A 26,124-nucleotide genomic window follows, 5' to 3' on the forward strand; every position below is an offset into this window, starting at 1 on the left:
TGCTACAACCTTCTTTCTGTGCTTTTCTATTCTTTCTTGGCTTCTATTATGCAACGACTACAACTTGCATCTGGCAGAAGAAATGATAAAGCTGTTAAAAGGTGGACAAATACTAAGTTCGATTTGTAAACTCAATCTGAGCACAGATCTTTCTTCAGTATAGTCAAGTTAAAAGAATTCTATATATGCTTTGTTTTGAAAAGTCCTACCTTTTACCCCTGAGTTTCTAAATAGCAATGTGATTTGTAGGCAGCCTACTACTGCCACTTCAAAAATCATTTTCGTAGCTTTCAACAAACAGATTTCCTCTAACTTCTTCTGACATTTATCTTTTTCCTTTTTTATCTGTGTTCCTCTCTCTAAACTGTTACAAGTATACAGGACAAACAGGAATGTTAAAATTGCTTGGTAAGTGGAGGAAAATTTTATCTGTGGCATGTGAGCTTATGATGAAATAACACTGTTTGCAGTGCTTTTTTGTGTGTCTGGTGCTGTATAGTTTCTAAGAAATTTTTTACAGCCAAGGAGATCTAGACAGACCAAAATTTACATTCTCACATTTGTAATTACAGTTTTGCGTGCACTTTCATAAAGAAGAAAGCGAGCACTTAGTCTATTTATATACAAATATTTATGACCCTGTTGTTTCTTCAGAATTGAGAAAAATGGCTAGTGCATGGATAAACAATAGGAAAAAAAATGATATAATGTAACGGATACTTCATCTAGTAATTATGTTCACAGATAAACAAGAATTAATTTCTGTACAACTGAGTTGTGAGAAGAATTTCCAGATTTGACCTCTGAAATTGTGCTCTCTGAAGTAAATGCATCTGTTCCTGTAAAAATACTCTCACAGATATTTGTGAACAGATGGGGACCCATAAATTAAATATTTTATTTTACTGTTTCTCTGGATTCTGTGATCACTTAAGCAGCCATGTAGCCCTGTGATGTTTCTAATGTGCTTGTTTAGGCATTTTCTTAACGTTTGAGTGCTCCTCAAAGACTTTGCCTGGACCTAGCTCTAATCCTAAAAACAAACAAACAACAACAAAACAATCCTGTGATTTAGCAAGAGTTCTGTGAGCCACCTGTAGACTTTCTGCACTGCATCCACTAAAAATGCTAGAGACTTTTAATTGTTCAAATGCAAGGATCCTTGCATTTGGACTAAAATATTTGAAAACACAGAGCTCAATGTTTTCTCTGAATCCACATGCAATGTGAGTATAGAAGGGTAGTAAAAGAGCAGAAAGTAAACTTTATGTGCCTGACTCCCTCTGGTCAGTCCATGGTCTGCCCGTTTCTAAGAAGTGCATCTCTTTTGGGGCTGATCATGTTGGAATCTCAGGAGAGGAGCGAGAGCCATGAAATTACCTGCTCTGTATAAATAAAAAACAGCAGAGGAGCTCTGCCAGTGATCAGTTTTAAATTTCTTAGAGTAAACTCCTGAAACTGAGTGTTCACCTAACACTGTTTTGTGAGGGACTCGAAGAAACGGAGAGGAAAGTAAATTTGTACATACTGTGAATAAGAATACAAACATTTTCCTCTGGCATCCTCAGTTCAGCAAGGACTGAGGAGCTCTGACTGGAGTGTGTCTATAGCTGACAGAACACTTGCAAAATGCGATGGGCTTTGTTTGTTTTATTCACTAGATTAAAAAAATATATGATTATTTAAAGGAATTAAGTGAAGCATGAATGCTATGTTTTGCTGAGTCTTTCTCAGCATTGACTACTCTCATTTGTCTGAAAACTTTCCCTGAGAAATCCAGATTGAGACATGCACTTGGCTGATATGATTGAAGCTGACTGTCATTAAGTGTTTGTTGTTTTTTTTTCTTAATGGGATGTACCATGTGGCTTCTAACATCAGTTGCAGGAGTTAGCTATGCTGTGGAACCAAACTAAGTGTAGTACAAAGTTGTACACTTTGGAAGGGAAACACTTAAGGGAACTGTGAAGTCGGGAAGGAGGAGGCTATCTTGAAAAGTGTAATCTATAGGATTGGCCTGTAGGGAGGAATACCTTGCAGTAACACCCTGAAGAATGTTTGTAGAGGTACAATGCCTCCCCTAGTGGTCGTTCAATATTCTTCTAATTTGCAGTACAAACTGGAAGAGTTTCCCACCCTCTTTCCCGGTATTTCTTCCTCTTAAAGATGTCAGGTACAGTAAATTGTATCTTAGGTATGTCTGCATCTCCTCAGCTGTCTGTCTGGAACTTTTTTCTTTCTTTCCCCCCACCCCTCCTATCTCTGTTTTATGTGTATCTTTACTATGACTCAGATTGTCAGCGTTCCTGGCCATCCTTTTCCACAGACCAGCAATCTTCCAGCGCTCCTTCCTCTCCAGGTAAATCTCTTAATATTTCATTGCTTCATCACCTTTGTTAATTACTAAAATCTTGTAAGAGTTCTGTCTGGAATTGCCTGTTGTGGCACAGAAAATTATAGAGGAGGCTTTTTAAAGAAAGTGTCAGCATCTCAGTAGAATTTTAAGCTTGAAAAGTTTTTCACGTTATATACTGGAAATGCTTAAATATGGAAATTCTACGTGGATTGGCATTAGTTTTCTAAAAGCATTAATTAAAATTAAGTTTTCCACGCTATGAAGTGTTTTTGATTTTTGATTGTCATTGCAGAAGAGGAATTGTAAGCTATTTTCTCTCATGCTAGCTAAATATCCCACATCCAGGAAGCAAGCTCTATAAATGTCATAATGCATACAAAATCATGGTGTCGGTAATGTAGAAAACTCATCAGTAAGTTCTTGTGATTGTGATTATAATGTAATTATTAAGAAGCTTGGAACTTCTGTTTTAAAGCGGAAGTTTTCATCTTAGGGGGAATGTATTCTTTGCCATATCAAAGTAGTTTTTCTCTCAGTTGTATAATCAAATGTTGTACTGCTATACAAATACAAAGAAAATGACTTCTGGGTATCTCTGAATTCTGGTAATTATCCCTTGCTCTGTCTGTTTACTGTTTCTGTTCACTAATTATTATCCATCAATTTTCTTTTTAAAGCATTTTTCAACAGTGCTTTGTGAGAAACACTGTTAAATGTTCAGTGGCTATGGATTTATTTTTTATGTCACTTCTATTAGGTGTTTAGGAAGCTGTAGGTCAAATAAAAAAAGTTACTAATTTCTGGCCTTTGTACCAGAGTGGCAGAGATAATGACGAGCTTCAGTTTCCTGTCTTCAGCTTTTACCAGTTTTGCAATTCTTAATAATGTTGGTTTGATGAGGGCTGAAAAATGCTGACTTTTTGTCAGTTTCGACATTTTTTGTTCATCTTGGGCAAAACTTTTGCCATGAAACCTGAACACAGGTGTCATTTTTTAATCAGTCATTAAAGTAATTTGTGACAGGCTATAGGCCTAAGCAAGAAGCTGCTTCATCCCACTGAAGTGCCCAGTGATCTACTGAATAAAACACTCCATGGTTCAATCCTTGATAGCCAGCAGAGTACTTTTCCAGTGTAGATGTATAAGTTATAAGGGAGTTTATAATTCCTGACATCAGTCTTCTGCCTGGCTTTTTAGCTCTCAAAGTGAGCATGTCAGCAACGATAAAGCTGTGCATGGGCCGTGTTTGCTCCCTCGTGCTCTGAAGCAGCTTTACTTCAAACAAAATCTGTGAAAGGGAACCTTCATGAACACCATGCTCTTCTCTTGACCCCTCCTCACTGTGTGCAAGCAGATTGCATGGAAGTGTATTGGAGCTGGTTCCTCCTGTATGTTTGAAGCAGCAAGATACAATATATGAATGAGAGAATAAAGAGTAGGGAACTGCACTCGTCACTAGAACAGAGCATGATTTTGGTTATGACCATCTTGGTAAATTTTAAAATGAAGAGGGGGAGAGAGAGACTGTATTTTCCTTTCCTTAGTAGCTTCTCATCTCAGTCATCTAATATGCAAATATTGACTTCTTGTTTCAAATGAGGATACTTACTTACCAAGTTACAATGTTTGGGTGTTAGTGAACATCTACAGAAACTTGCTTATTGTTTTGATTCTCTATGCAATTTGTTCACGCTCAAATATAAATACAGTAGTATTTTGTGCTGTATTTTATTCTGCAGCTTCTCTGATGAGTGTTAGGACTACACTCAAAAAATAAAAAATACACTTCGGGTTCTTAATCTGGCAGAATCTGGGAGACTGAGTTTAAAAATGACATCTATATCACTCTAATTTCTTGGATACATGTGTTGATTGTAAAATTAATTCAGTCTCCTAGAATTTCTACTATTTAAAATGGCCTTTCCAATGCAGCACTACTCTTGATGAACTGGGCATCCTGACTCTTGACTCATGTCTGGGTTGACAGATGAGGCATCCTTTCCCTAAAGTGAGAGAGGAATTGGGAACCTTTAAACTGGCTCAGACCCTTTGGGATCTAGGCCTGGTAACTTGGTCTTAGTCACAGTAATTACACACCATGAGATGATCTTGTAAATTAAAACTTGAAGTAGGGATGACAAAGAGGAACTTAGCTTGCCATTGAGATATTCATGTGCTACTGCTATTATAGAGCAAACAACGGAGCATGGTATGGCTAATTATCATATATTGACTTATATAGTGTGTTGTGATACTCCAAATTCTGGTGTATACATTCTGAGATGTATAAACAAAAGAAAATGAAGAAAATTAGTTTCAAGTCGAGCAAAATTTGAAATGATTCAAATAGAAGAGTTCTACTTTTTATGAAATTTGATGTATATGCACATATTTGTACTAACTTTTGGGTATAATGTACAATATTCTGTCAAAGTGTACAGTATTTTAGAAATTCAAGCAATAAGTCATTTTTGGAAAAAGCTGTATGCTATTGCTATAACTGTTCTCTGCATATTTTCTCACAGTGAAAAAAAGCCCGACGTTTTTAGATGTGAACACAGGACCCTTCATCAGGACCAACAGCTTTGCTGATGAGCTTGACCTGGAGGGTGAAACGCTGTTAACCCCAATAACTCACATCTCACAGTAAGTCAAGGCCATTGAATTGTGCATTAGTTGACTTAGACAAGAGAAGCCATTCCAGGTAGGAGCTGAAATACAGAGCTGATAGGGCTATCTCAGATATTTGCGTCAAACTCTTTTACCTTGAAGTTGGTGTATACTTTTCTGAGTGCCAGTAAATCTCCTTGTTGACCTAAAGAAAAGTTCACTTGGCTTTGACACAAGGTTTTAGTTTTAGCTAATGTCTGTGGGCAGCTGGTGGTTGATAGCCTTAAGATTTTCACATGCAGGCAATGTGTGGGTGAACTTGCCTGTTGAGAATTATATTAATCCAGTGGAATAGCTGTAAAGTGCTAATTTTGACATAGTTAAATGAAATACTGGCCTTTTGATTTCAGCAGTACCTTCTTGAGTGATTATAAGATGATATGTATTGGAAGAAAAAGTTGTTTTGATCTTTATTACTGCTTTGTGATACATCAAAGTGGCCTGAAATAGGCCTATATTTCTGGGGGGTTTTTAGAAGATTTTCCACACTTCTTTTATGCTGAAATGTTATCTTTGCGTTTTTAGATTATTCTCAAAAATTCTTTAGAGAATGGGTTTAAATTGTACTATAATGTCAAGAGGAAAAATGGGTTGAGAACTGCTAAATTTTCTTATTGAATGCCTTAAAAATATCTGTCACTGTATAATTCAACCTCCTAAGAATTCATACGATTTGTCGTAGCAAATGTCTGACAGTATTTAAAAGATCAAGTTCTTTCACCTCACCAGCAGAATAACAGAGTTTCTTCCCTTCCTATTCCTAGAAATCTGAGGATTTCTGCAGTGAAACCACAGATGAAAATTCTTGGCATACTTACATTACTGAGGTGCAACACATGCAGAAATGTCTGCTTCCATTTTTCAGGCCTTCTAAATGATGTAAATAGTAGAGAAGGACAAACATATTTTTACAGCCCCTTTAGAAAAAGGGTACTTAAAAAAAAAGAAAGAACAGTGGTGACTCTGAGGCAAAATAACTTGCATTTTCAGCTGAATCATCTACGTGTACATGCATTTGTAGGCAGAGGATTTAAGAGACTTTTATTCTGGAAGATTTCTTAGCGATGTAAGCAGGAGGAGGAAGTCATAAATTTCCTCTAGCCTTAGACAAGAACAACGGAGCAGCAAAATCAGATCTAGAAGTTTCCTTTTCATGGCTTAAGACAAAACAAAACCCAAACATTGTAAGGTTTTCTTTAAAAGAAATCAGCTTTGGTGCCAGGAGTTTTCATCATCCAATTTGGACTTGGGAATAATTCCTTTATTTCTCATTGTCACTTTGGTAGGTTATAAATAGGAAGGTGTTCTACTATTTTTAAGTCAGCTTGTGCAGCATTTGAGTGGTGTTTTTTTTTTTTTTTTTTTTAATATTATCATCATTTGTGGGAGACCTTAGGATATAGGTAAATATGTATCAGCTGAAGAAAATATGAAACTTGCTTTCTTTCTTTTACTTTTTTGCTGTTGTTGTAACATTCATTCAAATTCCTATATTGTTCTAGGTTATGAGTAATGGGATAGTATGAAAAGTGCCCTTGGATTTACTTTGATTTGAGTCTGTCCTAAGGTAGAAGAACGCAAAGGTCACTGGTGGCTTGTTTGTTTTTGATTGTTTTTTCAAAGACTTCTTGTTTCTGAATTCAAAACCAGATAAACTGGTTTAAATGCAAAGCTGGACAAAATATTAATTGACATGTATCCCTTTGAAGTATGGGTGCCCTGATGTCGTATATCTTGTGGACTGTTCACTTGGAAGTGTCTACTTGGTATGCAGTTGATTAAATGATGAAACAATGCCAGAGAGGCCCATAAATATATGGGCTTGACAAAAAGTTAGAGAAAAGCTTGTGCTTTGTGGTGCCAGTTGTTGTATTTGGCATTTAGCTGATAGTTCTTCCCCAAAATTTTGGAATTAAGACCATATTATTTATTATACTATTGGGTTGTGCAGTGAAAAGCAAGTTACTGTGCAGTGTTTCACCAGGCACAGGTGTTGCTGGATGTTGAAGACCCACCAATTTCCATGAACTATTTGGACAAATACTTATTTTTCATTCTTAAATTCAAAGGAACAAATGTTTATAAGCTGATTGCTCATGTCAAGAGGGCCTCAATGTTATGCATGTAGGATTATAAATAAGCATCAAATTTAGTACTGAACAAAAGGTATGTGTGTCTGTGTGCGAAGCTGTTTACTAATCATTTCTATTATACAAAGAAAAGTGCCATTCCATATCCATGTGTGTATTTAATACGTGTATGGAAGTTACGTTGTGCACAAGAGAACTCAGGATGAATTACTTCTTTTCTGACCCCCAGTTGTGAATCATTTCGTTTTCTTAAACCATCATGTATACAATATGAGTACACCAAAGTAGAAGATAAGGAAACAAGCAGCCATCATGCAAATTATGCCAGGGACTTAACAAATCCGTAGCACCAGCTATGAAAACAACTTAGTAGGGAAAAGTCAAATGAAGTGCAAATAGCTCTAGCTTCAGGTCTTAAAAGCAAGCCATAGTCTATCAGAGAAACAGGAGGATGAAGGCAGATTAAGGAGCGGAGGCAATGCCTCTTCTATAGAGCTCCTGATCTAGGAATGCTTACATTTGGTATTAGAAGGGTTATTTCCTGGTCAATTACATATTCATTGCAACATATGCATGAGTTTATCCACCAACCACAGGAAGGTGACTCCAGAATAAACATTAATTTTTGGAAGTCATAAGTACATGAATTACACAGTTATTCAGAGACATGCAACTGGAAAATGGCTTTCAGTTGACATTGTGGGAAGTATTCCTTTTGACAGGTAATAAATCTTCCAGCAAAACTGGGGAATATCTACTGCATTGCTACCAGACAAGCACTTGACATTGTTGTAGCTTAAAGAAAGTGAGGCTAACTAACTTGACTTGGGTCATTGATAGAAATTTCTGTCTTTTAGCTGTTATGACAATGGGCTTTAGAAAGGCTTTAGCTATCTAGACCTGAGGTTCCCTTTAAATTGAATTTCAGTGTCTTGTTTCCTTATGTGATCATTATTCCCTATTTATTTTTTATATAGAAGTGCATTTTCCAATTGAATCTATCTTGCGGGACTTTGAATGTAATTCTGAAATAGACTGAATAGCAAACATAGCTCTATTTCTGTGGAATTAGGGGAAATCTTTCATGTGGAAAGATGGCTGCAGCAGTTAATCATATTTCTGGTACTTTGAGGAAGCAGGAATACAGAAGCACTTTGAGACCTTATGTTCAAGCAGGAAACAGATTAAAACAGAGTGAAACAAATTTGCAGCAGATGCATGAAAAAGTACAGGACAGGATAGCAGTGAATAAAAGAGTTACTGCATTTATCCTTCTACATGAGAAATTTCATAAGCTTAAGATGCAGATTTAGGTGGAACAATCTAATTAGCCATCATAACTTACCTAGAAAGTAAATTTGGACATTTATAAAAGTTTGGTAAATGGTGTACTGTTTAAGACTTGGTTCTTCACTATTTTATTTAATTTTCCTTGTGGTCTGGTCTGTTGTAGAAGTGAAATAAAAAACTAGACTGTAGCAGTACCACATCTCTTCTTTGGAGTACTTACTGCTTTCTTTCTCTTGAATTAGTGTATTCCTCTGTTATCATCTGTTCCTTGTTTCACATCATTGAACCTTTTGTTGTATTTACATTTTAAAGCATTGGAAAGTCAATGCTACTAGTAGTTGGGCCTCAGTCATCAAGTGTTCATTTCCTTGTCTGTGTTCATATAACTGTTTAATTTCGGGACCCTTTTAAACTTCGGTATTAGCTGAGGGTATTAAAAAAGAATTAATTAAACTTCAAAACATACAAATGGAAGAGATGTATTAAACTAGGAAGAAAAGAAAGAAGGAAATATTGGGTTGAGACATATAGTGATTTTTTAACTCTTAAAAAACTTCTTAAAAAAAGTTTAAATATAGATCCAATTCTTCATGATGATTACTATTTTTATTTTTATTTTTATTTTTTTTCAGAAATAAATTCCTCTCTCCCTTTCATTTCTGTAGTTTTCCACTCTCAAGTTTTATTAACACATCAAGCGGTGGCAGGTTTAATCAGTTCTGATAAATAATGTATAGTATTTCTTTCTGCTTCCTAACAAGTTATTATTATTATTATTTTTTTTGGGAAATACTCTCTAGAATAGAAGCATCTAGATTGGAAAAGACCTTCCAGGTCACCAAGTCCAATCACTAACCCCTATCCCTAAATGCCACAAATGTATTGTAAATTTACTGCAGAGATTAAAACATAAAGGTAGCCTCTGAAAAACATATTTAAATTCTTTATATGCGATGTAGCTGGTTGGTTGTTTTTTTTTTTACAAAGTTTACAGGGACTGATATGACCCCTTAAAGAGCTCATATCTAGTTAAATCCCCTTGAAAATCCCCTTGAGTATCATGCCAAATGAGTACTCACTGGTGTAAGATTATGTAGATCAATTTACTCTCTATGAAAAACTGCTTACAAAATTCTTGATCTTTAAGTTGCAAATGGTGTGACTGCGTATATCTCTTTGTCTTACTTTTAACTTTTGCAAGAATTAATGTCAATCCTGCTATTCAGGGAATGCATTTTTAAGTGAAAGCAGTTACATTGCACATTTATGTTCCTATTACTGTTTATATGATCAAAACAATAATAGTTCATGGTGTTTTAATGTCTCTTTCCCACATGTTTCATGTGTTGCTTTTGAGATGACAAATACATATCAACAGTACCAAAACTTATCTCATGAAATACATTTGTAAAATCATTTTTCAGTGCGGGATTGCTTGCGATGGCATACTGTGATCTTTGGGTCTAATGCTGTACGCTTATGCTAAAAGAAAGCATTAGATTAAAAACAAAAAGCAGTTTCTTCACTTAAGTGTATTTCTATCCTGAATAAATCAGCCTTATCTTTTCTATCTCTGTCAGCATCTCAGGTGTGGTTGAGTCTTTTAGGCAATGTATTAGGAGCAAGTGATAGGTTCCTATGATGGAGATGTTTTTAAAAATGAACCCTTAATTGTTAAACAGCGTGATAGATTGTACAGTTAAGCAAAGAAATTTGGTACTCTTTAATTGATTTCTAGGTTGAGGAAGTGGCTACAGATGGATCTTTCTGAATAACTCGAATGAATACTTTGGGTTGCTTTATCCTATCAGTTATACTTCAAAGGGAGCTGATAAACACAGTGTGCAGTGACTGTGGTGCTGCAGTTATCAATGGCTTTTCATTGAAATAATGTTTTCTTTTTTGTTAAGGTTTTATTTGTGTTTTATTTTTTATGTTTTAATTAACAGCATATAATCTATTGGCAAAACACAGCCTCACTGTCTAGAACAAACAGTTCTGAATATTTTGTAACTGTCTCTTAGATTATCAGTGAATAGCATCCCTATTTGCTTTTATTTGGTAACTCATATTGTAACAGATTCCTGCTTTTATCTTCATCTTCATGCCAAAATGACCCTATGGAGTCCAAGCAAATATCTTTTTTTTCACTCTGAAGTGGCTAGAACTAATGGCTGTTTTCTACTGATTTCTACAGAATTCTGCTTGAAATGCTGCTAACAATATATAAACTGTGACTTCCGTGGGGTCTGGAAACTCTAGGTCTTTGGATGTATCAGAAGTCAGGCTACTTTCATCAGTTCAGCTGCTTTAAGCCTCCTGAGGATGTGAAGTGTCTTGTCAAGCTGGTTTGATAAGCAATGAAATCAGTAATAAATGAAAGACTCGGCATGATCATCCCATTCTGATTTGTTATTTTGGGACCAATGGCAGAGGAAAAGTTGTGGCAATGCAGCCCTAAGTGTGGCTAATTCCTTAATTAAACAGTGATCAGCACATTATAGGCACCAAGAAGAACTCAAAACTCCTCTGATTTAAGTTAACCTGCAAAGCTTGTCCACAGCTCAAGTGTTAGATGGTAGAAACAGGGTGTAAGCAAACTTGGCTATTTTGGGTCAGCTGTTTTCTTCATACTCTCTCAGAAATTGATTTGACTTATGGATATTGTTAGAAGCCAGAAGCACTCCCAAAAGAGCTGTGACATTCCCATTGTAGCAATGATAGCAGTGATTGATAGCATCGATGTGCTGCATTTTCTTGTACAGCTTTCTGAAAACTGTTGTCAACTTTTCTGTTTTGCTCCCAGAATGTACTGTAGCCATTGCTACGTGGAAACAAGCGTGCTACTTATCTTTCATGTGTTAATGCTTCAGCCTTTATGTATATATGGACTCTCTCATTCTGCGTCTAGGCTTGGAAGCATTTTGGGCGGTTGTCATTCTGTCTTTGTAATACCTGACAGGTGGGATCCCTGCACACCAGCAGAGATGTGTGCTTTAATGGCACCTGATGTCCCCACAGAGCAGGTTCAATTGACTTAATTGTGTCTTATGTGACACAGTCAGCTAATTTTCATAGATGAATTACCTGAGATAAGATGAAGTTGAAGCTTGAGCAGATCTTCATGGTGTCTTATTTCACCATCAACACCATAGGAGCTGAGCTGCTTCCAACAGTGCAATAAGTAGTATGGCTAACATCTGTCCCATGTGGTTACTCATTTCTTTTATCTTTAGAGAGAAGTTTTTGTGTATTGTGGTGGGTGGTTGCTTTTTTCATAGATTAGATAGAATGTGTAGTTCACAGCTATAGATTTGAAGACCAGAGGGGATAATTAGATTGTTTCCTTTGATCTTGTAAAAGAAAGACTGTAGTGCTGCGTCAAGCTGAATTCAGCATTGTTGTGCTGTGTTCTTAATATTAGTGAAAACACAATTAAAAGAATTGGGTTTCATAAGCTTAGAGAGTGAACAGGTGCAAAATCAGGCAGTCACCCAGAATTTGTGATTTCTTCCCACCTTTTATTTGAAATATCTATCTGTGTATTGGAGAGGAAAGGGCCTTCATATTACTGAAGCTTTTTTATTTTTTACTACATTTACCAGAATGTAGTACTGAACAAATATGCTCTGTGTTACGTTTTATAACCATTTGTGAAATAATATTCTCATCATCTTTTCATTTCTTACTGTTAAACATCACTGATGAATTCCAGTACAGTGTATAAACACTATTTGGCTATTTTATGTATCTGACATAGTATAAAAGTAATGTGTTGACTTTTCTTAGTGTACAAACCATCTAGGCAGAAGCTAAGATAGCTTAGCTATTTCTTTTGTATTGCAGATGAACTTTGCATTCCTTGGTCTCCAAGTACTGGTTTACATCTTGATTGATGTTAAGTAATTAAGCCAGACTCCAGCTGCTTAGTGGTTCAGAAGTACAGGGTTCCAGTGCTGTAAAAACAACAAACAGTTCTCCACTTACTAACTTTTATCGTTGTTTACTTTGGGCACCACGAAGAATAAGTGCAAAAACTTTTTTTTTAGCGAGTAGGGGAATGGCACAATACAAATGTCCCACTTTTATTTAGTGTTTGACTAAGTTAAATTTAGGGTCATCTTGAGCTAACTCCAGAATTAGAATTAAAAGCATAAACATTTTGTTTCTGTTGTGAGGATGGAGGATAGCTTTATTTTCACTTAGATGTGATGGGTAACAATTTGTACTGTTTATACTGTGTATGTTTCAGGGAAGAGGACATGTGACTTCAACACAAAACACAGAAACCCAACGCTTTCGGTGTTGAATAATTATTTCCAAAACAGTGAAGTAGAAATTTGTTTAATGGCTTGTTGATCGTATGGTAAATAACAGTTTTCTACTGGTTGTGGTAACAAAATGCTTATCATGAAGTTGTAAAATTTGTTACTTAAAATATCAGTACCATTAACATAGTTTGAAATCTGTATGCCATCATGTCTTCATGGATTGCATACAATGTGCTAAATCACTGTAGCAAATGTACCTGGATTTGTCATCACAGCTCTCCAGCAGGAATCTCTGATATAATAAAGGGGATACCTATTAAGAGCCAACCAAGCAACATAGCTGACCACAGCATCTTTATTCCAATACATAAGCATTTTTAGTGAAATTGTTATTCTAATATTGATCAATATGTTGACATTCATGCATACTTTCATTTTTGAAGTAGTAGCTCTCGTGGAGAGTGTAATTACTGAGATCTGTTTCTGTATTTGGGGAAGACATAGCTAGAAACCAACACAGCATAAAAAGAAAATTGTGTGTATAATGTATTTTTGATTTACTTGTTTAATTTCAGCCTGAACTATCAAACGCGAGCATGAAACAGTGTAGCATTAAAAGTCAGTACCACATGTGACCCAAGGAACCTGTATATTTTAATTCTCGAGTAACATTTAATTCATAATAAAGTCTTGTGAGAACATCTTTTGCACAAAGTACATTATTTGGGAAAACGTGAGAATCCACAGTTCAAATATTGTAAAGTATTGCAACAGGACAGCAGTGCTAAAGAAAAATACCATTTTGTTATGGTATTGATGCACAAGGAAATAATATCAAAAGGTGTAAATGAGATGGTGCATCTGTTTGTAGTTGTGTGATTGCTTGGGAAATGGCAAGCTGTAGAGTCTGAGTGGAAGCAATCTGAAAATTGTTCAAACGTATTATGAACACAAATTGACATTTCATACGAATTTCATTTCATAATGTATTACAAAGATAAATTTTGTGTGTGCAGGGTTTTTTCATAAGAATGCTGTTCTCAGGAGGACCAGGTCTTGATTCAGAATTTAGTATTTTCCTTATGCTGTACTTCTTTGGAAATCCTTTTTGATACGCTACTGAGATTCTTCTCCCAACTGTTTATTTTTCTGTTTGCTACTGAGAATTATTCTTTTCTGAGTTAAAAACGTGGTCAGGTAGAATGGACGTGTGATATGTGGTGTTCCCAGCTGGGGCCACTTGTCCTTGACCTGGGAGACCACATCAGGTAGCTTTTTACTGCAGTGCACCTTCATGCAACTACAAGGACTGAAAATCGTCGTTTCTTTCACTCAGGGACTAGGCCATTCCTATGTATAGAACTGTTTTGTTTTGATCACCATGGGAAGTTAAAATAGAATAGGCTAAAGCATTTCCTTTGTGCTGCAGATAAAATGTCTTAAATACCTTAAGGTAGTTGTCAGCTTGCTAGAAAGCTGCAGCTGAGCACTTGACCTTTTGCTTATGGTTGTGTTTTGGTCTGTGTTTTCCTTAGGTTCATGTACCACTCCCATTTCTGTGGTTACTGTGCTTCTATTGAGATAAATGTAAATACAGAGGCTAGTCATTGCTGTGCCTGGTAACTCCTCTACTTCTTTTGCAAGGAAAAGTAATATTTTTCTCCCACTTTTCTCCCCCTTACATGTAAAAATGTCCAAATACAATGCCTAAAGGGAAGTGGAGCATAAAGTGGTATCAGCTGTCAGCCTGGCTGTTGGGCTGGAGCCTGCCCCACAGCAGAGTCCCATTTCTTGTGCAACCAAGTGCCATCGATGCAGAAATGTCACCCCTCCTCAAGAGGAACTCACTGGGAGTGGTGGGAGTCCCAGTGATTTGATCTTTTAGGAATTTTGAACCCACATGAATTGTACTCTGTTTGATGCAATGTCCTGCGGAGAGCCAATGAAGTGAGCAGAGCACAGCAGAAACATAATAAACATAACACTCTGTATGTAATCTTAGGTTATGAGAGTCTGCATTTTGTAGCTATAGGGTTGTTGTGTTTTCAATGTTTTTGTTTTGTTTTTGAGGAATGGCACTTCACAGACACTAGATCTGTAAAAAGAGCTGTATTTTAATGGAAAGACAGTGCCAAAAACGTTTCTAGATCACTACAGAACTTCAGTTCATATGCAGGAATATGGGGAGTGTTGAACTAAGAGGTGCATCTGTGGTGTCGCATTTGGAAATCACTTTTACCTAGATTTGATTGAAAGTTTACCATTTTGTCCAATACTTAAAGATATTTTGAGTAAAATTTACTTAAATAATTGTTCATGATTTCTTTTTCTGTGGAGCACTGTTACTTTAGGAAGCAGTTGAACCCCTGTATCCATGGTGTTTTTATTTATTTATTTAAGGAAAGCCTATTTTGACATTAAAAGCATTTTAAAAGCATACTAATGCTTTTAAAAATGTGACCCCACTATGTATGGGATGTGGTTTATGATCAGTTTTTGATTTAGCTTTGATGAAAGCATAGAAAGAATTGTGAACAGCTTGTCTTTTGATTGAGTTTTATCCTGTTGTTGAAATACATTGCCTTTAAAAGTGAGTAAATTATTTTTATTGCATGTCATCTCCAGCATTCATTAATTGTTTACAGGAATGTGTTAGTTGAATTTCTGGCAATCAGTTTACACTTCATTTTGCCATACTGGTGTTCTCCATGCAGGTCAGCCATCGTTCAATGACTACTGAGCCCTATCTTATTTGTTTAGAAGACATTCTGCAGTAACAGTGGGATTCAGAAGTGCTCATATTGAGCATTGCCCTTTTCCAGTTATCAATTTTGGGCGATAGACTTCACAGGCATTAGGCAGCAGTGAATGGTTTGAAAATCCTGACAATCCATGGTTTTTAAGTTGCTTTTAATACAAAATGGAAACTTCATTTTGGACTGTCCCACAGATGGTAGCACACAGGTGACATCACCAGAGTGGTATGGGATGTCAATTTTCCTTTTGCTTAGCAACATCAGCTGTCAACTGTGTTTAGTTCACCACAGCTGCGGTTGAAAAAACAAAGAAACAAGCTTTGTCTCAAGCATTACAAATTCACCTAGACCTGAAAGTCAGGGGTCAAATTCCCCCCATTGTTGAACGTGAAGTGTTCTGGAGCTTTGTGTAGGGAGGTGAAATCTATCCTTTTCTTCTCTCCTTTAACCTAAAGTCTAGGATGCTAAGTTGCCACATGTGCTATCATTTGTTCTTTTTGTTTTCTCCTTGTATTGGTTTCCAGAAACACCAGGCTGGATTTAGAGCTCAGTTATGGTTGGTAGTATGCACATAAATAGCAAAAATGAGTCTGGAGATTTTGTGCTGTATCCATTCCTCCTGAAAATGGACTGAGATAGAATACTCTGTTTGAAGACAGTAATCTTTTCTGGCACAGCACTGAAAATTTGGGAAGCTGGGCTTAATAGCCTATGTTGTAATCTACTGTTCTGCTGTACTGATCTGCTTTTAGAAAAAACATAGCACTCTTTTTTTGTGACGCTGAGAAATTCGGGTTCAGCAGCATAAATGTCAATTTCTCCTCTTTCCTTCCTTTCTGCCATGCACTCTTAGCTGTTCATCAAATAGTACAACAGTTCTGATGGATATTTGCTACTTCACTAAGTGATACAACGGAGTCAGGAGGTCTGTAGCATGATTACACAGATGTTACAAACTTGAGCCATGTGAGCAAATGCACTTGAAAAGTTAAATGCCGTTTATCATTCAACTTGCTTTGTATTTACTTAGTACCTCCAAATCTTTAAGCTCTGTGGGCAGTTTCTTTGTTTTGAAGAAAAGGTTAGGATTTGCATGGGTTTTTTTGTTTTTTTTTTTCCTAGAGAATTTGCACCATGCTTCATGGTGTGTATTTAGGACACATAAGTGAAATGTACTGTATAAGAAGTCTGTGTTTGAGTCATGAAATGGTTTCTAGGGTAATAAATAATGGAGAGATGCGAGCAAAATATATTCGCTTCTCAGTGAATTTACTAAGTGTTCTCAATCCATCTGCTTTTTATTTTAGAAACCTAATCCTGTCTTGCCCATGTACAATTTTCAGATACTAATTTGGAATGCATTCTCCTCCACATCCTTTGTCACACTCTAGAATCTTATTTATTATATTTATATATATATATATATAAAAGAGCAATTTTTGGTTTTCCTTTTTCTTAGCCCACCCACATGGGGGCACCTGTTAGGGTCTTCAGGGGTACTTCCTTTACTCTGCAGGACTCTGAGGGTTTTGTAAGTATGTGTGCTGTGTCTCATCCATTCATCATTATTACATCCTAATGTAGGTCTCAGGTTTGCTAAATTGTGTTAAATCACTTCCATATTGAAACACATGAATAATTTTAAGTCACCATGTGCTGCAAACAGCAGGATCAGATTATTAGAGCTCTTAATTGCTTCTCTCTTTTTGTTTGAAAGCTTATGGTGTGTTACTGTAAATTAGGAATAGGCAAATAATATATGCTACAGGCTTTGCAGTATAACCGTGAATGGCACATTTTAAACACAGTGCATCTAGAAACTCTAAGCACAATATAAAGATAGGAACTGCTCAAAAAGCAGTTCAGTATAAATCCTACCTGACGGAGCTGTAGTCACTAGCCCTTGCAGAACCTCCTAGAGAAGTATTAATTATTGAAAATATTTGTATAGCTCTGCTGTAATTTGTTAACGACTTTTTTATGCATGCAAGGTGTCAGTGTGTCAGAAGAAAGTAAGAGTGGGGAAACAAGAAACGAAAGGATAAAAGCAAGCCAACTGTCTAATATCTGAGAGTATACACGTCTGAGCTGACACTTCTTTAGTTCGGTTTCTCTAGTGGAACAGGCCATTTGTGCAGATTACAGAGCATAAAACGTGCAAAGAGAGAGACATGAGATTGACAGGTGTGTGAAGTTATATGTGTTGGAGAAAACATTCCAAGCACTTGTGGCAGTGTTGATAGGCTGGGCAGAGACTGAGAAAAACAATGTTTAAATAGCAGGAAAGGAGAAGTGATTTTGAGAGCTATACTTCAATTACTGCCTTACTCTAGTCCCATCTGCACTTCCTCTGGCCTTTTCACTGCAAGGCTGAAACATTACAAACTCCTGAGTGAACATCTTTTGGGAGGGCTGGAAAGGAAGGGTCAAGTCTTAGGAGGTGTCTTAGTGAAGCAGATGCATTGTGGTGGAAGGAGAGGAAGAAAGAGAGTAATTGGAGGATGTAAGCTTCAGTGAACAGGAAGGACGGTCCGATCAGCAATGATGAGGAGGAAACCACCTGAGGATACGTGACACAGATTAGCTGATTTTGGTGATGGTACTGAGCACATTTGTTCTTAGAATGTAGTGTCTTTAATTTTGTAGGAATTGATCTATTTCAAAGACTCAAAATATCAAAGTTAGTTTGGCTTAAGTTTTTTTGCATCATTTTTTGGTGATGTTGCGTTCTAGGGACCTTGGTCCTCCTCTAGGAAACGTAAGGATGTGGATTCATGTTCAAAGAAGAAAGCTGGAGGAATTAGAGTCAGTTCTTTTTCTTTGATCCTCCCCCTTTCCAAGATTCCATGGAACTCTTTCCGACAGCATTTCTCATTGCACCAGCGCTTAGTCCTGCCTCTAGATTTTTGTATTTAGAAGACATTAGCATTCCGCAGCTCTGAATAATTTCTCTCTTCCCTCTTCAGACTTCCTGCAGTCGCTCCTAATTACTGTGTGCACTCATGCAGGGCCTGTGCCAACAGAGCAAAGCAATGGCTGCTTCCTTGCGAAGCAGGGGGAGATCCTGGTAGCTCCCCAAACTTTAGAGAAACACCAAGGGAGAACTAAAGTAGAGACCAGAAGCTGAAGTTAGTGTTGAAGGCCAAAGAGGTGAGCAGACTGGCAGTTTGGATAACAACTCACCTAAACACTTTCTGGTTTAGCTTTATCAGAGACCCGCTGATAAGTGAAATGCGCAAAAATGTGGTATTTCCTGTGGCTTTATTGTGGCCTGACTTTTTGAAGAGGAAGGGCTCTCATCCACTCTTGTGACTTGCTTTTCTATGGCAGATGTTCCGCTCCTACCAGAGGACCACACCCTCTTTTATTTCCTTTAGCTGTAAAGCAGGGAACCCAGTTCTTTGCTTGGTTCTTGATAGCAAACAACTAATCTGGCTCTGTCTGCCATCTGCCAGCATCATCCCTAGATTCCCACTGACATTCACCATCTTGGCTTTAAATAAATTAATAAATAAAAATCTGTCCCTGTCTCCTTGATGGCAGATCTCTGCAATCTGGCCTTAGTTCCTTGTCTTGCTTAGATCTTCACGGGTGCCATGTGGGTTACTGATGCCTGCATAAACTCCACATAGCTGTCTTTGCCCCTTATGCTGAAGGACAGATTATTCAAATATGTTACAAAACATTATGAATTGATAAATTTATAAACACATGCATAGTATATTAATATATATAGTTTATACATGAAAACAATCATTGGGGGAAAAAGAAACTATTGCAACCCTCAGAAGCTTGTAAACTGCATTCATCAAAGATGTTCTATTTGAGCAAATTTAGATTGTAAGCACATAAATTGTATGTCTATGTGCACATTTGTATCACTTATGTCCTTTATCAGTTTTCCCTTTATTGTGTGTGTTGCCCATGTTGATAGAGGCTTCTGAATTCAGAACTGTTTATGAATTCTACTGTACGTCTTACTTGAGGTTAACTAGCAGTCAGTGATTTCATATGATTAATTTTATAACTGGAAAAAGGGAACTGTGTAAGGGCAACAGCCTTGGAGAGGAGAAATTTTTCATTTTTTTTGTTGTTAATAAGCTGGTCAGTGATTTAGTATTGCAACATTTTGGAAAAGTCTGTTTTCTATAATCCATATCCTACATTATTTTTTGTGATAGAACTGTAAAGCTCTAGTTTCGTACTCAAAAGTTTATTTTCATATTTTTTCACCTCAAGGAAAGAGAAATAAAAAACTGAGAGATCAACTCCTGAAAGCAAGGTGATCCAGTGAAACACAAGGGGGCAGTCGTGTTATGCTTGAAATTAAGCCTTTACGTTACTCAGTGGGTTAATAGCTAATGACAAAATTTGCGTAGTGAGGTAGCGTGAATACATTCTTTTATTTCAGCAGCGTTCACTGACTTTCCAAATAGAATATTTGATGGAATTTTAGGAAGGATTCATTTTCAGTCTTGTTTTGAAAAGGATGACAAAAAATCTGTGTACATATGATGGCAAATATTTAGTTCTTAAAGGTTAGAAAATGTATGTGTATTTAAAAAAAAAAATTGTGCGTACCTATGTGTGTATATGATGATGTAGGTCATGGATATGATAGATGACATCAGTACTCTCCACACTCATAAGACACAGGCTTCTTAATCAAGTGGCAACATCTCCTAAAAGTTTGGGATGGGAAGAAATCTAAGCATAAAATATGTTTTATAAACTTTGGATACAAAAGATTTTAGTTGGAATGTGGACACGGCTTTAAGGCTGATTCTGTGAGGAGGGTAGAGTAAGAAATCTCTCCATATGTGTTTAGAATGAGAGATAGGATAGCACTCAGGCAAGGTCAAATCTGAAATGAAGCTTCTTGTTTCTCACCCCTCCTCATCTTGTCCCTAGAAAGGCCGACGGGATAATGCTCAGTACTGTTGGTGAACACTCAGTAAAATCACTGTGTTCAGTGCTATGTCGGAGACAGTAAAATTCAAAAGGTGGCAGATTAATCAGAGTTTGTTGCAGACAGAGGTGTAGTGTTTCACATGAATTACGATCCTCTTCTGCTTTTGTTTCAAGGACCCAATTACTAACATAAAACTGAACCTTCTGGACTTTCCTTATAGGAAAGTTTGGATGTGTACAGAGTCCCAGAACTGCAATTTAAAGCGATTTTAATCCCAGTTAATCCTAATATGTCATGAACAAGTCTTACAGCATAGATCTCAAGCATAGTCTTCCGAATGAGTTTTAAACATAGGTCTGTGGTGGGGTTTATAAAGAGAATGCAGGGAGAAAAACAAGATAACAGCTCAGTATGTTGTATATCATAACTCTGTTTGGAACCTATTTTCTGTTGAGAGATCATATACTTAAAAGCTGATTAACCCAGTCCTTACGTGCCTTATTATTCTGCTGCTGAACAGGGCAGCCTCTAGCATTCTGCCATTCTGTGTTAGCAATCTCCCTGGTTTCCAGAGTTAAGAGAAGGCTGTTAAGTTAGATGGGATGAAGCACACTTCAATGGCAGTTAATAATGTAACCTCACTAATGTATATCATGCTCCAGAGTATGCGGATCATTGCTGTAGTTTGGGATGTTTTTTGTTGTTGTTTTTTTAATAGGCTCTTTACTGTGGCTTACAGCAATTTGTTGCATTTGTTTTTGGGGGATGAGTATTAGTTTCATTAACTAGGACCTAGTTTTCTATCAGGAAAAAGGGTAATTCGTAGTTTCTCCCTCATGACTTCCTGTATTTTAACCTCCTTAATTCAGATAAGACTACAAGGAAAAAAGCTTCCAGAAGTTGCATGCACTGTCGCATAAAACAACTTTTGTTGGTTTTTTGTTCTTTTTATTTTTATTTTTTTTTGCAAGGAAGCAAAGCCAATATGATCCCATTGTCTGCATGTCACCAGCTGACAATCCCTAGAGATCTTTTGAAAACATAGTTTAGCAGTCGTTCAACTTCATAGAAGTAGAACGTTTAAATGATGCTCAGATCCATGAGATAGCCAGTTTTGGAGGAAAGGAGGAAGGGATAAATTCCCCTATTGTTTCCTTCACTGAAGTGAAAGCTTATAATCTGCATTTGGCCTTACTGTTTGATAAGGTACAATCTAGATAAGTGAGCCACATGAAACCAAGTTTTGTAAACTCTCCTGGGTATAAAAGCTGTTTCTTTTTTATAGAGAGCATGAAACAGTACTTAAGCTTGAAAGTTGGAAAATGCCACCTTTAATGAAGCAGAGTCCTACAGTATACATGTGCACTGTGCAAGCGATGACATTTTTAGGGAAGACTGCAACAAACAGGCTGTTTTCTTAACTGTATTCACTTTAGAGCGGTAGTTCTCTTTTTATAAGCCAATTGGCAAGTTAGGCTCAAAAGATTAACGTAAATGGGATTACAACAGGCTGATGGCCAGTTACTAGTGGTGTTCTACAGTTCTCCATGTTAGAATCAGTTCTCTTTATTGTTTTCATCAATGCCTTTGATAAAGGACTTGAAATTGTAGTTGGTTAGTTTGCAGAGAACACTAAATAAGATGATGTTGATTTCCTCAAGGGTATAGAGGCCTCGCAGAGAGATCTTGACAAATTAGAGGGCTGGGTAATCACCAACCACATGATGTTTAACAAGAGCCACGTGCCAGATTCTGCACGTGGAACAGGACGCCCTTCAGTATTTGTACAGATTTGAATTTTGGGCAGTCCCATGTGGAGCCAGGGATTGGACTTGGCAGTGTTGGCATGTATATTTTCAGAAGTTTGGTTTTAACTTTGGGCACATGCTCATTTATAATCCACATTAAACAATACATTTGTTCTCTTCGACAGTTGAATAAGGGGAAAAGACATGTTGAAATATGTGTTCCTGTCCTCTTTTTCTGTGTGTTTCTCTCTACATCTGTGCTGAGCAGAATCCCTCAGGGTATCCTGGGTTGTATTTACCAGGAAGAGAGAATACCTGACTAGACTAGTATTGCTCCTCGTGATTAGGGTGTCATCAATTAACTTATATGACTCAAAAGTGAAGCTTGCCAGTCATTTTAAAAGTCTGGATAATGAAACTCAGGAAATTTGTTCCTAAGGCAAGTTTCTTCAACCTTTGTTTAAAATAGTACAAAATAACTTCCTTTAATTGTGGAAATACACTGTTGGCAGACGGCAAGGTTTGAACTGTAACACTTTAAACATTAGAAAACATCAGTCCATCGTATCTGACAGGTTAGAACTGCTTTCTCAACACATCCAGTAGTAGACAAATGGCAGCAGTATAATAATTAAATCTTAATCCGTGTAGTCATAAGCTATTATAAGTGACTATTGCAGCTTATGATTTGCTTTCCATGTCTTTCAGAGAGATTTTTTTCCCTTAAAAAATGAGAAATGACTGCATGCTTTTGAAGGCCTGGTAGGAACAGCTTGACAGTTATGCAAGCAGCTGTCTGCAGAAATTCATTAAGTGTCTGATTGCATATAGCCACGTCTGACCCCTGGTGCGCATGCTGAGCTTTGCTGCCCCCCCAGCTACCTTCTTGTCTCTGGTTCATATTGTGGATATTCATTTACAGGGATGAAGAGTTTGCTGGTTCTCCTTACAGGGAAGTATGGCGTGATCCCTTTAACTTAATAAGAAGTGTTCATATTTTCCTGTGAAACGCAAAAGGAATTCAGCCTCTAAATGCTGCGGCTTTGCAGAAGAATGAATGTGGTATACTGTAGCTGTTTGTTACTACTTTTCTGCTAAATTGTTTGAGGCTTTTTCATTTTCTTAGACTATCTAAGAGGGCTAAAAAATGGGGACTTCTTGGTCCCCAGCGTACCAGATTTTACCTCTGAAAGTACCTGATGTTTGCCTATCTACTATACACACCACTGTGTCAGCAAAAGATCCCCAAACAATTCTAACATTCAAATCAGGCATAGCTTTTTATTAGTTCAGGGGATGCTCAATGCTTCATGTATTTGGAATGTGTGACCTTTTAACCCACGTTTCTGCTCTATTATTTCATCCATCTTCTTTATTCAGATTTTTAATTTTTAACATCATAATTCTATTATGTTTCCTTACTTACTGGAATGTCGTCAGGACCTCTGAAATGCTTCTCACCACTCATGTATTTTTTTCAGTGCTGTGTCGCTTTTACATGGTTTATAGCCAGAATTTGAAGATGTGCAACTCCTGGCTCCTGAAACAATGGTGAACTCTTTCTTTCTGTTGTCCTGCTTTCTTTCTGGTGCTGAGAAATAGCAGGACTAAATCACATCAAGGCTGAAGCTACAAGACCTAGCAGGATGAGCCATAAGAGTTGGCCAATGACTATAAGGTATACTAGAGCTGCTAACTGCAGGATGTATTTTCTTAGCCAAAGCGTGGTGGAACTTGTGGAGGACAGCAGTGTTCTCTCAGATTCTGTCAAAGCTGGGTTCTCATTTGCCATATTGTCCCAAGGTCTCAGGAAGATCTGCTTTCTGCTGCTTTTGCCCTAGTATGTGTACTGACATTTTTTTACTGCAACTAAATACTGTAATAACTTGCATTTTATTGTGACCATTTCACCCATCCTGAAGAATGCCAGACTCAATCAGTTGAGTTGGTAACTAATCCAAAGAAAGAATACACACCTTTTGAGACTAGCTCTCTCCTGAACATGTAGACTCTGATTTATTAGGTAATTGAGTAAGCATCTACTTTGAGTACTTTCAGAGTCCTAATAGCTTCAATGGAGGTAACATTTTGTTTAACGTGTGCCTGCACGTGTTGCTGAATCAGATCCAGCTGAATCTTTGTAAAAAGATCAGGGATTAGAACTGAGATTGTGAGATTCTCTTGTTTGGATTGTGTCTGCCAACTATGAGCCAGGTTGAGTAATCATAGCATTGCCAGCTTTGAAGAACTCATAAATTGTGAGTTAGGCCATGCTGAATCACAAGACTTAGAGAAATACTGGCATCTCTTTTTTAACCTTTTGTGCTCCTAAAAGTTAGGCTATGTGTGGTTTCAGGTCCTTTTGCAAAGCTAGAAATACATTTAAAGGATTGAAGATGTTCACATTAATCATAGAGTTAGAGCATTTTAGGAGCACAGTAAATAGCAGGAGACATTTAATATAAAGTGGCAGTGATTGATAGTGTGGTGTCTGAGGTGTATGCTTTGATAATACTGTGGGAGAAAATATGGGAAATATAGGTGCTCTAAATATTGATTCATGCATTTCTCTTGATGATTTAGCAAGGGAAATGTACTCCATCCTCTGTTTCTTTTCTGCTGGTTTAACCAATTCATATTTTCTGTACTGATCCATTCGTGCCCACAGAGATATGTTGTCCAGAGGTGACCACCCACAGTCTGAAGAAAGTAAAGAAACATTGACAGTATTTTGTACACAAGATGACAGACATACAAGCAGCTGACATACTGATTAGGTAATTACTGCAATCAGCCTGAAAAGGATTTTAACACTGAAACAGATTATGAACTCTGCATTGTTACTTCCTGTAGTTTAAATAGACAGCTAATGGATCTTGAAAGTTACTGTACTTTGCAAGTGAGAATTGCCATACAAATCATATATGTATAATTTTTGAAACAATCTCCCCAATTCTCAACATTTATGTCAGGTTTTTCTCAAACGTAGCTCTTTCTCCTGATATGTGTATAATCTTTCTCACTCAGACATACACTGATACATCCTATGTCTTTGTTTACTTTTGTCACCTACAGGGAGGAAACTAGTTTGCTGCTGGTTTTTGAGAGGAAGTCTGGTTCTGGCAGAAAGGGAGAATGAAGGTTCTGGCTTTGTAGAAGTTTCTCGTCTCTGCACAAAACAGTTAAGGGTAGAGAAGAAATTGAAGTGGGGGGGGTAGAAAGGAAACTTGTATTATTTTATTGAATTAAGCAACTTTTAGTAAGACTTTTTTGTTTGTTTTTGTCTGCTTTGATGGACATATATCCTTTAATGCTAATTCTGGGTCTAGAGTATTTGTGAGCTTGGCCTATGAGAAATATGTTTAAATCGTTAGAGAACTGGCAGTTTATTTACTGTCTGGGATGTCTGGGCAATAAGGGTACCTTTTTTACAATGGAGGAGGAGGAAGTATGCAGCTGAAGTCAAGGAAAAAGCCAGCACCCAAGCTGTTACCTAGGGAAAGCTAGAGAGCATTTGAGTCCAGCATTAGGGCTGAAACATCAGCCTGCTCTATGTCCAGAGAGGAAGATTTACCGTGACTGCATGTAAGGCTGTGTGCATGTACATAAGTTGCCCTGAGAATAATGCCTCTTTTACTGTTTGATTGAGCAAATTCTCAACTACAAAACAGTATTTTTCAACGCAGCCATCACCATTAGCTATGCATTTTTGCCAGCAATGAACAAAAGTCTGCATGCTGCACTCCTAAAAATGTGCACCAGTGGAAGTGACCCACTGCCACTGTTGGCACAGCTGAAATGCGTCAGTCACTGCCTCATTGTGCTCACATGCACTATTTGGTCTCCAGAAATATTCAGCAAGCATCGATGAATATCACTGAGTATAGGTTTTTTTTTTCATGTGGAGGAATTTAATGACACACCTTTGCTTCATCCACACTTCCATGTCAGATGGCACTCTGTCAGACCACCCCTCATCAGCCATCTGCCACATGTCAACAACATGTAACGAAATACTGGTGGGAAGGTCT

At 37.2% G+C, this 26,124-nt stretch overlaps 2 protein-coding genes across 4 annotated transcripts in view; both read left to right on the forward strand.

Annotated features, from left to right (window-relative positions):
* Positions 1-26,124, forward strand: part of TSSC4 (tumor suppressing subtransferable candidate 4) — a 265,206-nt gene that overhangs the window by 161,949 nt on the left and 77,133 nt on the right. The gene's annotated exons all lie outside the window — the stretch shown is intronic.
* Positions 1-26,124, forward strand: part of KCNQ1 (potassium voltage-gated channel subfamily Q member 1) — a 320,180-nt gene that overhangs the window by 98,899 nt on the left and 195,157 nt on the right. The window contains exons 11-13 of one of the 3 annotated variants that reach the window (XM_065755201.1): positions 382-408; positions 2,294-2,359; positions 4,882-5,002. In XM_065755201.1, the coding sequence (XP_065611273.1) occupies positions 382-408; positions 2,294-2,359; positions 4,882-5,002 (214 nt within the window). The remainder of the gene's footprint in view (positions 1-381; positions 409-2,293; positions 2,360-4,881; positions 5,003-26,124) is intronic. The other 2 variants (XM_065755204.1, XM_065755202.1) reach the window with 2 other exon arrangements.

This window comes from Cyrtonyx montezumae, unplaced genomic scaffold, assembly GCF_038088225.1.
Source record: "Cyrtonyx montezumae isolate F1298 unplaced genomic scaffold, pur_monq_1.0 scaffold_10, whole genome shotgun sequence".
Taxonomy (NCBI): Eukaryota; Metazoa; Chordata; class Aves; order Galliformes; family Odontophoridae; genus Cyrtonyx; species Cyrtonyx montezumae.